The 13,422-nt window shown below is 53.8% G+C and overlaps 1 protein-coding gene across 20 annotated transcripts in view; it reads right to left on the bottom strand.

Moving 5' to 3' along the window:
• Positions 1-13,422, bottom strand: part of NCF4 (neutrophil cytosolic factor 4) — a 115,833-nt gene that overhangs the window by 10,714 nt on the left and 91,697 nt on the right. For 5 of the 20 annotated variants that reach the window (XM_084955422.1, XM_084955421.1, XM_021091535.2 and 2 more), the window contains 3 exons: positions 3,706-3,790; positions 3,075-3,228; positions 220-290 (listed from right to left, as the gene is read on the bottom strand). In XM_084955422.1, the coding sequence (XP_084811548.1) occupies positions 220-290; positions 3,075-3,228; positions 3,706-3,790 (310 nt within the window). Of the gene's footprint in view, positions 1-219; positions 291-1,213; positions 3,229-3,565; positions 3,791-7,981; positions 8,050-8,600; positions 8,839-13,422 lie in introns of those variants that run through there. The other 15 variants (XM_001924811.5, XM_013997542.3, XM_084955432.1 and 12 more) reach the window with 10 other exon arrangements.

The following is a 13,422-nucleotide window of genomic DNA, read 5'->3' on the forward strand; positions in this document are numbered from 1 at the left end:
CTTGAACCTTCTCCATTGCTCCTGCCCCACCCTCTGGAACCCTAAGAACAGGTCCTGTTTTTCTCCAAAGGCTTGGCCTTTAAGATTGAAGATGGGGGCTATCGAAGCGGGAGAACCAGCCCCAGTTCCCAAAGTCATGCCAGGGATGGTACTTGACTCCTTCCCACCCACCACATCCTGTACCCAGCCAGGGGCTACATGGTCTGGCCCCACTGTTACCTTCATGTAGGCGTTGAGGGCGGGTATCCGCATCTCGGCAATCTCCTGTTTCACACCCACGTAGACTTTGGCTGAGGAAATGCAAAGAGCTGTCCTGGGAATCTGGCCCAAGGGCCAGATTCTTTGAGTCTTTTTTTTTTTTTTTTCTTTAATTATTATTTATTTATTTATTTTTATTTATTTATTTTTTGTCTTTTTGCCATCTCTTGGGCCGCTCCCGTGGCATATGGAGGTTCCCAGGCTAAGGGCCTAATCGGAGCCATAGCCACCAGCCTACGCCAGAGCCACAGCAACGCGGGATCTGAGCCGCGTCTGCGACCTACACCACAGCTCACCGCAACGCCGGATCTTTAACCCACTGAGCAAGGGCAGGGATGGAACCCGCAACCTCATGGTTCCTAGTCGGATTCGTTAACCACTGCGCCACTACGGGAACTCCAGATTCTTTGAGTCTTTAAGTCTGTGGGTCTTTGAGATTTTTTTTTTATAGTGGATTTACAATGTTCTGTCAATTTCTGCTGTCCAGCAAAATGACCCAGTTACATATTTATATACATTCTTTTTCTCACACTTCCTCCATCATCTTCCATCTCGGGTGATTAGATGTAGTTCCCTGTGCTCTGCGGTAGGATCTCATTGCTTATCCATTCCAAATGCAATAGTTTACATCTAATTTGAGATTCTTTGAGTCTTTGGGCTCAGAGCTGCCCACCCGGGCCAGGAATTCTCCCCCCTCTCCCATCTTCCCGCCATCCACCATGCGTTCCCTGGTGTACTATCACCAGCGGCTACTTTTCTGGTTTTAATTGTTTATGTACTACCTGCTCCTATACACACACACACACACACACACACACACACACACACACACACAGAGGATTCTTAGAGAACAGGATCTTGATGTTGTCTCATCACCTGGAACAGAGGTCCTCGACCCTGGCTGCACGTTCATGTCACCCAAGGAGCGTTTAAAATCTCATCGTGGAGGACTCACCCCAGAACAATTAAAGCAGAATCATGGAGGGTGAGATTCAGGCACCAGGATTCTTTAAACCTCAAGTTACTTCCAATATGCCACCATAGTTAAGAACCGCAGTGCAGAATGAGGCACAGATCAATGCATTCTTGTGGAGTGGATGAGTGAATTGCTCCTCAAAAGCAAGGCAGAGTGTTGGTGGAAAGGGAAAGAGATGACAGTTGACCAAAGACAGAGGTCCTCTAACGGGGGGCGGGGGGAACCCCAGGGGAACCGCCCACCCAGAGGGCCCCCCAGGAGGTGAGGTGAGATGGGTCTGGCTCCCGCTGCCCGCTGCCCCTGAGACACACTGGGCTGGTGCCTGGCAGCGGTCAGAGGGTAGTGTCTGAGGTCTAGGGTCGAAAGAGACTTTGGGGAAATAGTAGCAAGAAAAAGGGTAATTAACGTCACAGGCCGGCATCAGATTGCCTGGGGGGAGGGGGCCGGACGAGAAGACAAAACTGAGGGTGAGGGTATAGCAGAAGCCGCCTTCCAAGGAGCAGCTGGGGAGGTAGATTCTGGAAGAGCTGGAGGAGCAGCGGTGAGGTGCGAAGGGAAATGAGAGATAACTAGTGCCTTGAAAGTCTGGAGAGAGCATCCCAGAGGAAGAAGGGGGTCAAGGAAGATGAGGGAAGCCTGAGTCATGCCCAGGGATCAGAGTTAACCAGTCACGGGCCACCATCCCGAGGGGAATTTAGTGGAGTGGGAAGAGCTGAAGCCAGGCAGGTGGGCTGAATAGAGGACGGGAGATAAGAAGGTGAGACAGTGAGTGAAGACTTATTCTCAAAGGCAGACACATGTTTGTTTCGAGAAAGAAGAGAACTGAGCCCGCCCGTGGAGGAGCTTGATGGAGAGTCAGTAGATAAAGGAGAAGGTGAGTCTGCAGGGAACACAGGGGATGAGTGGCCGGGCTAAAGGGCCAGGAGAGGAGAGGTTAGGTAAACAGGTGAGGCCCCTCTTCCTGGCCGCTAGGAGGCAGGGGCGGGGCAGGGCAAAGGGACCAGCAAGCCCCTGGGAGACGGCATCCTCAGAGCTCCTGGGAGTCAGCATCCAGGGAGCCCTGGAAGACAGCATCCGCCAGCATCCTCCGTGGGGCTGGATGCTGGATGCAGGGAACCCTGGGCATTTGCTGAGGTGAGAGGAAAGCAAGCTGGAGGTGGGGATTGGAGCTTGAAGACAGGAAGGTCAGGACGTGGGAACAGCTTTTGCATGCAGCCTGCAGGGCGTGGAGGGCACAGCCAAGTCCACCCCATGTGCCCCACACCCCGCTTTGGTGGGGCTTTCTCCTGCTGGGCTCACTTGGGAAGGCCTTGAGAAGCGCGAGGCTTGGTCCTGTCCAAGGCGCGATGGGACTGAGCTGGGGAGGAGGCCAGGAGGCGAGGGGTGAGGGGACTGTCCAAAAGCAGAGTGTGCCCCCTGCTGCATCTCAGCAGGGAAGTGGGGGAGCCACGGGGGGGGGGGGGGACTGGTGAGTGAGAGGGGCGGGGCGGTGCGGGGGCGGGGGGCGGCTGGAAGATGAGTCTGTGTTTCACTCGGGGAAACGCAGGGATTCCGTCTGCAGGAGAGGCTCCGGCTGATGCGCTCCAAACCTAGCCTCCGTGGTGGATGGCTGAAGCAGGGTGGCCGACAAGGTCATGGCAGCACAGGAGGTCAAGGGCTATGAGGCGGGAGAGCTAGAGGTGGCAGCCGGTGACTGGCAGGAGGAGGGGCATGGACTAAAGGAACGGTTTTCACTAAACGGAATGGTTTGCGCTGAAACAGAAGCACCAAGCAGTAGGCAGAGCTGGGAGAAGAGGCGGATGGACGGGGCTCTGTCCTGGGGCAGCCGGTGGCCGCGTACCTGGGAGCGTGGGCAGGACGCAGGTGAAGGGGCTGGTCTTGCTCTCCGGCCCGAAGCGCTCCTCCAGTTTGCTCTGCAAGGCGTAGAACTGGCGGTAGCGACGGTAAATGAGGTACTTGCACCCCCCTTTCGTCTTCACCTCGATGACGAAAACCTAAGGAGGACAGAGGCCTAGGGTGGGGCCTCGCAGGCCAGGGGGCGGGGCCTCGCAGGCCAGGGGGTGGGACCAAGGCCAGGGGGCGGGGCCTCGCAGGCCAGGGGCGGGGCCTCGAATGCCAGGGGCGGGGCCTCGAAGGCCAGGGCCGGAGAAGCGGGCAGGTCCAGAGGCCCTAGAGACAGGGCAGAATTTCTCGATGTCGGTATTACATTTGGGGCCAGGTAATTCTCTGTCGTGGGGACTGCCATTGTGCTGCGTGAAGCAACAATCCTGGACCCCATGCACTAGACGCCCCACCCCAAGTCGTAAAAATCATGTGTCTCAAGATATTTACTGCCAAGCGTCTCCTGGTGGGCACAATGGCCCTGTTGAGAACCACTGGGATAGAAGTGAAGAGATGAGAGCGTTGGAGGCTCAGAGATCAGAGGGTAAAGGTTCAGAGGTCAGAGGCGAAGGCTGACGGGTCTCTCTTACAAAGTGGCTGGTGAAGCCTCTCTTCTCCTCGATGTCCGCGATGTTGGCTGAGACGGCAATGTCGTCAGGAAGCTGGGCGAAGTCGCTGAGGGAGGCAGGAGGAGAAGAGAAATCAAATCCTGGTATCACCTCTGCTGTGTTTGGTGGCCCCTGGATATGAGACCCCGTGCCGAGTGAACCAATGTATCTGCAACTTCCCCTTCAACACCCACCTGTGCCAGATCCCGCTACAGACCTGACCTTGAGATCCAAGGCATTTGGAGACAGGGCCACATATCAACAGCCGTATTAGAGTCCAGCAAATCGCTTTGCAACTGTTTTATTCATCCGGAAACAGGGCATCCGGCACCCCTAACATACCAGAGCCTGTTCTAGGCCCTGGGTCACAGGTGTAAAGGAAGTTGACACACGCCTCCCAGGGAGAAGGGCTCATTACGCCCTGGTCGGGGAAACCCTCACAGAGGAGGTGACCTTTGGGCCAGATCTAGATGGACTAAATAGGAGTCCATTAGGTAGGATGGAGGAAGGGCCTTCCGGGCAGAGGGAACAGAATGTGCCAAGGGTCTGAGGCCCAGGTCTAGTGTTGGCTGGAGTCTGTTGTGATCAGAGACTGAATAGGTGGCTGAGGCCAGGCTGAGGAGGGTCTCCAGTGCCGAGCTCAGGAATTTTACAGGCAATAGGGATCCACATAAGTGTTCAGAAGAGAGTGAAAACACAACAGGATCTTGGCTTAAGGAGACCAACTCGGGCAGCTGAGTGGAGAGGAACAGGAGGGCAGAGACTGAAGGGACAGGGCCCCATTGGGAGGCCCTGAAGTGGTCCAGCCGAGAGCTGATGCGGACCCGGGCCAGACAGCGGGGACAGGAGAGGACAGACACAAGGGACATCGCCCTTGGCAGACACTGTTCCATTTTCGTGTGAGCTGCTGCTTCTTGCTAATCAAGCTCCAATTCTTTTCAGGGTGACAAGGTCCAGCCCCGTGGTGACAGATCACTATTGGTCTGAGCCAAACATAATTATCCCATTGCTGTTTCCCAGCCTTCCGTGCAGCTAGGAGCAGCCACGTGACCAGTTCATAAGAGGAACTCTGCCGTAAGACCCTCTGGGACTGTGCTTGCTCTCCTGATCCAGAGGGATGGACAAGGCCATCATGGTCTCCTCCCCCTTTCCCTTCTGCCTCCCTGGAAAGCAGGTGTGACTTCGGACCTGCAGCAGCCATATTGCATCCAGGAGGCATATCATGAGAAGGCTCACAGGACTCTGGGATGCTGGTCTTGAAGTCAGAGAGCCGCAAAACAGCTGTGGCCGACCTCTGGACTTCTTGTTATGTGAAAGCATAAACGCCTGTTTCAGCCACTCTCAGTTCCTCTTCTGTCTGCGGCCTTATGCATTTCTGACAGACACATTACTGATCTGTGAGTCACTCTAGAGTTACGGCCAGTAGGGTTTGGGGACTGTTTGGATGCAGAGGTGAAAGAAAGGGCAGTGTCAAGACTGACACCCACATGTTACCCATATTCTGACCAGGATGGGTGGGAGGGGAGCCCAGCTGAGGGACTCCATTTGGGGATGCTAATTTGAGGGGCCTCTTGGGTACCCAGGCTGAAGTCCAGCAAAAGCAGTGTGTCTCTGGAGTTCAGCAAGGATTGGGGGGGTTGCTCAGCTCGTGGGAGGGTAAGAACCAACCATATGCCCTGTGACTGGTAGTTAAGGACCCCCCCCCAAAGAAGAGCAATCAGAATGAGCAGAGGAGGGGGCTGAGAGGGACACATGCGGGAAGGGAAACTACCAAGGAGATGGGGAAGGCGCAGCTTAGGGGTTGCGGAATCCAGCCGCTTGTGGCCGGATGAGGAAACAAGGAAAGCAAACATGACTTTACTGTTGCAGCAACTGGGAAACAGGGTGGGAGTGGGGGCGGGGCCTGCCACATCTGAACCTCAGCGCCGGCCGTAATATCGATTTCAAAGGCTACACCCCCAGTCCCAGGCCCTGCCAGTCCCCATGTGATCTGGGCTGCCAGGGCTCTTGGGCCACGTCAGGACTCTGGAGGGCTGGCTGAGAGGTGACTCAGGGTGGCAGCGGGCAGGGAGAGGAAAGCCCCATTGCTCCCAGAGCAACTCGGTGGCTTCTGGCAACCTCGCCACTCACTTTCCACACACGGTTCCGGGGTTACACCCTTGGGGGAAGCTTCCTCCTCCACTTTCTCCCCCAAGACTGTGCATTTTAGGGGGATTTCACCTGCAGCTGGCTGGGGATGGGGCAGGAAGGAACCGGAGAGCTAGAAATGGCCCTGAGCGGGGACTCGGGAGGGCTGGGCAATAATAGCTAACTTCAGCTAACGACTTCCTGAGCGCCCCAGCACCAGGTGCCCTTCCGAGAGTGTCATGTTTTTTTCCAGACAAGGAAACGGAGGCTCAGAGAGGTTAACAAACTTGCCCAAAGAAGTCGAGAAGCCAGAATATGGCTCCAGAATTCTAGTCCTGAACACGGCTGCACGGGCCCTGCTTTGAAGCTCCCAACAGCCTGCTGCACGAGGTCAGATATATCCCGGCCCCTCCCAGCCTCGGTCTCCCCATCTGAAATGGCAATGATAATAATGACAGTAATTACATCATAAGAACCCCACACCCCACACCCTACTACAGCTGCTACAGCACCTACTGTAGCTCAGACACTATTCTAAGAACATGAGGACGTGGCCTCCGCTTTCCTGGGTCTCGTGGTCGAGTGGAGGCGTCCGGCAATTGTATAATCTCCATGGTCACAGATGTGGTGAAGAAAAAGCCTCTGATGTTTTGAGCGCCAGCAGGAGCCCGGCCGCTTGACAGTCCCTCATGGAATCGGCTGTGCGTTGGGCAAGAGGGTTTGGCAAGTGGACGCTTCGAACGTGGGGCAACGTTTATCAGAGAGAGAAGCGGGGCTGCTGTGTATACAGAGGGGCAAGGCTCCCTCAGACCGAGGCTGGTCAGGGAGGGCTTCCCAGAAGAAGGGGTGCCAGGTGGTCCGTGGGTGAAGCAATTAAGAGTTGGCCTCAGGACAGGGGGCAAGGGAGAGAGGCCAGTGCAAAGGCCCCAGCCAGGCAAGAAGGAGGAAGTTACAAGGGATTCCCACGAGAGCGGGACCCCCGTTCCCTGCGGCATCCCCAGCGCCCAGAACAGTTCTGGCACAATGTAGGAGCCCAACCTAAGGCTGCTCCCTCAGTCTGCAGTCCAGCAAGTGGGTGGGCCGTGCTGTGGGCCGCATGGGGAGAGCCTGGCTGCCTGCGGGGAGGCGGGGGTGCTGAGCCAGGGGACACACAGGCTGGTGGGCCGGCTCTGGGCCTCCTGCCTCTGACCCACGTGCCTTGAGAAAGAGGAAGTGCTCCCAGCCTCAAGCAGCAGCTGTTTCCTGAAGGTTCAGGTGTGTGTGCGGGGTCCAGCGTCCACCGAGTTGGGTGGAAGTGGATGGGACAACCTCACCCCAGCCCCCTAGCCCCTAGCAGCACCCTCCTCTGTGGCTCTTGAGAGCCATTCTTTTTTTTTTTTTTAGGGCTACACCTGCAGCATATGGAGGTTCCCAGACTAGGGGTTGAATCAGAGCTGCAGCCGTCAGCCTGCTCCAACGCCACAAGCAACGCCAGATCCTTGACCCACTGAGTGAGGCCAGGGATCAAACCCATGTCCTCATGGATACTAGTCCACTGAGCCACGATGGGAACTCCTCAAAAGCCATTCTTGCTCTGCCTTCCCAGCCTTTGCCTCTGCTGCCCCTCCCTCCACACACACGTAAGCCTTCCTTCTGACATTTGACCTTCGAGAATTCCATGCCAGGTTCTGCTTCTGGCCCCAGACTCCACCACGGGCCCTCTGCCGCTCACTTTGGCCCAGACCAACCTGACCCATCTCCAATGACCATCTGAGTCACCTCCACACTGTGACACACACTTTTTTCATGTCACCTGCTATTCCAGTCCAGGAGGGCAGGGGTCAGCCCCCATGTCCTCAGGTCCCCCCGCAGCTCAGAGCACAGTCCCGGTCACTGAGGAAACATTCCAAAAATGCTTCCTGAGACACAAGGCTAGGCCCTGGCAAGACTGTGCGCCCAACCCCAGCAGTGCCACTCACTCCATGTGATGCTGAATAAAAATACTTTCTTCTCCTTGGGGCTCGGTTTTCTTATCCGTACAACGACGGGTTGGACTGAAAAGACCTAAGGACATTTTCCAGCTCTAAGATCCATTCATTCATTCATTCATTCATTCAGCAGCATTTACTGAGCCCTTAGTCTTTGCACCAACCTTATTCAAATCCTGGGGATACCGCAGTGAGCAAAAGAGACAAATATCCTACAGTACATGCTTCTAATCTGGGCGCCAGCGAGAAAGAAAAAAAAAAGGCGTGAGTATAGACTATTCTGCCAATAATGTAAGGACTATACAGGACAAGGAAAGGGGGCAAGGGTTCAGGGGGCGCTATCAGGGAAGGCTTCTTGGAGGCGGTGACATTTAAGCCAAGCCCTGGATAAAGAGCGAGAATGAGCCTAATTCCGGGATTCTGTCTGAACAGAAGATGAAAAGCCATCACGGAACAGCGTGGAGCAGCAAGGCTCAGCCTGGGCCCCAGGACACCTGAGTTCCTGCCCAGACTCTGCCACCTATTCCTGCATGACCCTGGGAAAGTCACTCCCCTTCTCTGAGCCTCGGTGTCTTCATCTGTGCCTCAGGGAGGTGAGCCATGAGTCAGAGTTTCCTTAAACCGGTTCTAAGAGACTGCATTTCTGAGTATTTGGGTTTCGAGTCAATTCTGGCCTCTCAACTTTGACATTGACCAGAGGACACAGGAAAGCCAGCCTCGGTACCCCAAGGCTTGCTGGGAACAGCGAGGAGGCCCCCGGAGGTGCACCGCCCCCGCACTCACCTCTCAGCCCGCAGCTGCTGGGCCACGGCCATGGCCATCAGTGGTCCAGGGGAGTGGGTGGTGGAGGGTCTCGCCCAGCCCGGCCCAGGCCGAGGCCACCTCTCACTTCCCTCCAGCCACCACACGTCTCAGCCGTGGTCCCAGGTGTCCCCGGAGCCGCCTTTGGGGGCGGGGGGCCCACCCCAAACCTCTCAACTTAAGAAGAGACTCCTCCTCCAGGCTGTCGGGGACGGGCTGTGGCCCACACTTCCTCTTCCCCACCTCCTGGTCCTCCCAGCTGTGCCCCAAATGGGGAAGTGCACACACCCTCTGACATGTGTGTGCAGGAGCCCTCTGATTTGGGACCATCAGGGACTTCCTCGATGCCAGTTCTTGGTGCCAGGCCTCAGCTGGACCCCAGAGACCCAACCCCCCCCCCCCATCAGAGATCAAGTCCAGAGCTGACTCAGCCACTGTGGGACTTACAGTCCTGAGGAGACCCTTCACATTCACTGAACCAACTTGGCCCAAACTCTTCTCTAAGCCTGGAGGGCCGGCCTCCACCTTGCCTGCCATCCCTCAGGCCCAGCTCAGATGCCACCCTCCTCCAAGAAGCCTCTCAGGTCCCCCCAATACAGTTTGTGCTCACAGGCACCTGTATCGTATTGAGAGTGAAGGTTGGTCTGTGCTTCTTTTTCCCCTTCGCCTGGAGCTCTGGGCCACACTTTCCTCATCCTGAGATCTCCGGGCCTACACAGGCCTGGCACAGCCAGTCCTGCCTACACGGCTGCCAAGAGGAGTGAGCTTCTCGTCACATCATGACCACACCCTCCCTGCTTAAACTCTGTAATGGCTTCACCCTGCACTTAGAGGAAAGTCCAGACGTCTTGCCCTGTCTGCCTCTGAAACTCTGAAGGCCCTACTGGCTTCCCCAGCCCCCTCCCCTGGGCCATTTCCCTCCCACAGTGGCCGCTAGTCCATTTCTAGAACGCTCGAAGACGTCTTCCCTCTGGGCCTTCGTGCATGCTGTTCCTCTGCTGTATGCTCTTCCCTGCGCCCTTTAGGGCTCTGCTGGGAAGGCCTCTCTTTAGGGAGGACTTCTGCGAAACCTCACCCTAACCACCTCACCTCCCCAAGATACTCTTTCCCAGATCCCTGTACTTTTGCTTCAGAGCATTTGAACTATTGTCATTTCATATTTCTTTGGGTATTTACATGGCTTTTTTGTTTCATTTTGTTTTTTGCTTTCTAGGGTCGCACCCATGGCATGTGGAAGTTCCCAGACTAGGGGTTGAGTCAGAGCTACAGCTGCCAGCCTACACCACAGCCACAGCAATGCAGGATCCGAGTCACGTCTGCCACCTACACGACAGCTCATGGCAATGCCAGATCCTTGACCCACTGAGTGAGGCCAGGGACCGAACCCACATCCTCATGGATACTAGTCAGAGTCATTTCCACTGCGCCACAAGGGAACTCCTGTTTGTGTATTTATATCTTTGACCTCTGTTTTCCCAGGTAGCGTGGTGTCTAGCACGATGCAGGTGTTCACCCGGGATTCTGGGCATGAATGCGATGCTTCTAGTGGGTAATTCTGTGGCTCCTCTAACTGGTATGGCTATTAGATTCTGGAAAGAGCTCTCCAGAGAAGTCCACAGTCACACCCAGGAACCCCCAACCGGTCACACACACACACACACACACACACACACACACACACACTCACATTCACATTCGTACTCACGCAAGCATTGCAGATGCAAAGTAGAAAGGCAGCAGGAAGAGGCTATAGATGAGGCAGAAGCCATGCCTTCTGGCATCACAGAATGGGCCCTGGGACACTGAAGGAGCCTGGATCCGGAACCTCCTACTGCAGTCTCTCTGTCATTTCCCGGACAAAGGGACTGGGACAGAAGCCACTCTCAGGATCCCAAGGGCTGTCTGGCTCCAAGAATGAAGGACAACGGGGAGCCCCAACCCCTTCCTCTGAACCTCCTCCCTGCTCTGCCCCGCTGCCCCAAGGGACTTTCGGCCCCCAAAAGAGTTGAGGGTGGAGCCAGAGTCCCCAGGAAGGAGGAGGTTCTGGGTCCAGCACTGTGGCCCTCACCCACTGAAGCTCTCCTTCGCTTCATCCAGCCAGGCCAGGGCCAAGGGCTCTTCCGAAATCAAGGTCTTGATGGACTCAAGGTCTTGGGAGGCAGGGACAGAGATGGAGAAGGCTGAGAAGAGAGCAAGAAAGGAGAAAACTGGAGAGAGCAACAACTGTGCGCTGAGCAAGGCATTTGGAAAACAGAAAAGCAATCATGGCAGGGTGAACACAGCTCAAAATTTCCCATCCTACTCCAGGCATATAAAAACTGCTGGACAATATATTTTTAAGTACTTTCAACATATAGAGCCCAGCTCAAAGCAAGCAAGTCATTTTCGGATTCTAAGGGAAGTGAAACCTACACCAGCGAGAGGCGCTCCACACCCAGTGGGAAAACCAGTGATGGATTTCGGAGAGCTGAGATGTTAGTGCCTAATTTGGGACTAGGTCCAGGCTATAGGTCCTGCTGTTGGCAGGAAGTCATTTCTGTGCTCCCAGTGTGAAGCTGAGTGTCAGAACCGATTAAAGGAACAGAATGTCTCAGCTAACAGCCTGGAGTCACTACAGGACACTCTCCCAGGCCGTGGGTGGAATGAGAGATACATACACCAGATCAGAGCGTCAAGCCTGAAACCCACACTGATGTCAGGCCCACATCTAAGTTACCCACGCCACATAGAAATCCCAAGCTGCATTATTATAGCAAAATAATTTGGAGTTCCCGCCACGGCTCAGCAGGAACGAATCCAACAGGTATCCGTGAGGATGGGGGTTTGAGCCCTGATCTTGCTCAGTGGGTTAAGGATCTGGCATTGCTGTGAGCTGTGGTGTAGGTCACAGAGGCAACTCGGGTCTTGCATTGCTGTGGCTGTGGTGTAGGCTGGCAGCTATAGCTCCAATTTGACCCCTAGCCTGGGAACCTCCATATGGCGCAGCCCTAAACAAAAGACAAAATCATAATGATAATTTGGTGTTCACCAGCCTGCAGGGCAAGAGCGAAACTGCCCTGCAGGCTCACAGACCAGCATTACCAAAGGTGGAAAGAACCCCTCTAATGAGAAAGACACAACTTATAGATCCCACACGTGGAAGCATCCACACCCGAAGAGCCAGAGATAATACCAGCGACGACTCCAATCCAGTCCCCGGTGTCTCAGGGCTCACAGTCTGGATAATGAAACAACTAAATGAGCAGTAACAGGAGAGGTATGGCAGATATTGCAGGTGTCTGTGAGTTCCAAGAGGTACAAACACCTAGCTATAGCTGGGGATGAGGGAGAGGCTGGCCTGGAGTTGGTCAGAAAAGACAAGAAGTGACAACAATTTCAGCAAGGAAGTGTGATCCAGCACTGGCATGGGATTGTGTGTGTTATCCTATGTGTACGGTTAAAAGCGTATATTGTATATACACACGTTTATAAACACACATGCGTCTGTGTAGACAAATATGAGCGTGTTTATGTTGTGTCCATTTAAGAACATACAATGTGTGTAGTAGAGACATTGTAATTTTGAGAGGATCTATTTATTCATTCGTTTATTTTTTTATTGAAGTAGAGTTGATTTTGCAATGTCGTGTTAGTTTCTGGGGTACAGCAGTGATTCAGTTATACATATATGTTTGAATACATATATATATATTCTTTCCAGACTCTTTTCCAGGACAGGTTACTACAAGGTATTGAATATTCTTCTTTTATTTATTTTTAATTTTTATTTTTTTTGTCTTTTTGTGATTTCTTGGGCCGCTCCCATGGGATATGGAGGTTCCCAGGCTAGGGGTCTAATCAAAGCTGTAGCCACTGGCCTATGCCAGAGCCACAGCAACATAGGATCCAAGCCAAGTCTGCAACCTACACTACAGCTCACAGCAACGCCAGATCCTTAACCCACTGAGCAAGGGCAGGGATCGAACCCGCAACCTCACGGTTCCTAGTCGGATTCGTTAACCACTGTGCCATGACGGGAACTCCTGAATATGCTTCTGAGTGCTACAAAATAGGATCTTGTTGTTTACCTCGTTTATATACAGTCGTGTGTATTTGCTAATCCCAAGCTGGTAATTTAACCCCCACCCCGTCCTCCTTTGGTCACTGTAAGTTTTTTTCCTATGTCTGTGAGTCTGTTTCTGTCTTGTAAATAAGCTCCTGTTTCTTATATTTCAGGTTCCATGTGTAAGTGACACTCATGACCATATATACGTGACAACCATGTGGTATTTGTCTTCCTCTGTCGGACTTACTTCACTTAGTATGAGAGTCTCTAGGTCCATCCGAAGTGCTGCAAACGGCATTATTTCATTCTTTTCATGGCCGAGTAACAGTCCATCGTGTGTGTGTGTGTGCGTGTGTGTGCGTGTGCATAAAAGTACGTCTTCTTCATCCTGCTGATGGACTCGAAGGTTGCCTCCGTGTCTTGGCCATTGAACGCGGTGTTGCTGTGGACACTGGGGTGCACAAATCTTTTCCAATTGGAGTTTTTGTCTTTTCTGAATATATGCCCAGGAGTGGTATGGCTGCATCCTATGGTAGCTCTATTTTTCGTCTTTTAAGAACCCTCCGTACTGTTTTCCATGGTGGCTGCAGAGAGGATGTACTGAAATGCTGGCATCTAAGCGGGCACAGAATGAGCAAAAGCATCAATACGTTTGTAGCACTTGAACTCGGGCAAAGCTAATATATTCTTTTGGATCCTTTCTTTTATTTTCTTCTTTGGTTTTTTGTGTTTGTTTGTTTAAGGGCTGCTCCTGCAGCA

This window comes from Sus scrofa, chromosome 5 (assembly GCF_054392235.1).
Source record: "Sus scrofa isolate SSC_HxYL_T2T_F1_AM1 chromosome 5, Sscrofa_HxYL_maternal_Yorkshire_Landrace_v2.0, whole genome shotgun sequence".
Lineage (NCBI taxonomy): Eukaryota > Metazoa > Chordata > Mammalia > Artiodactyla > Suidae > Sus > Sus scrofa.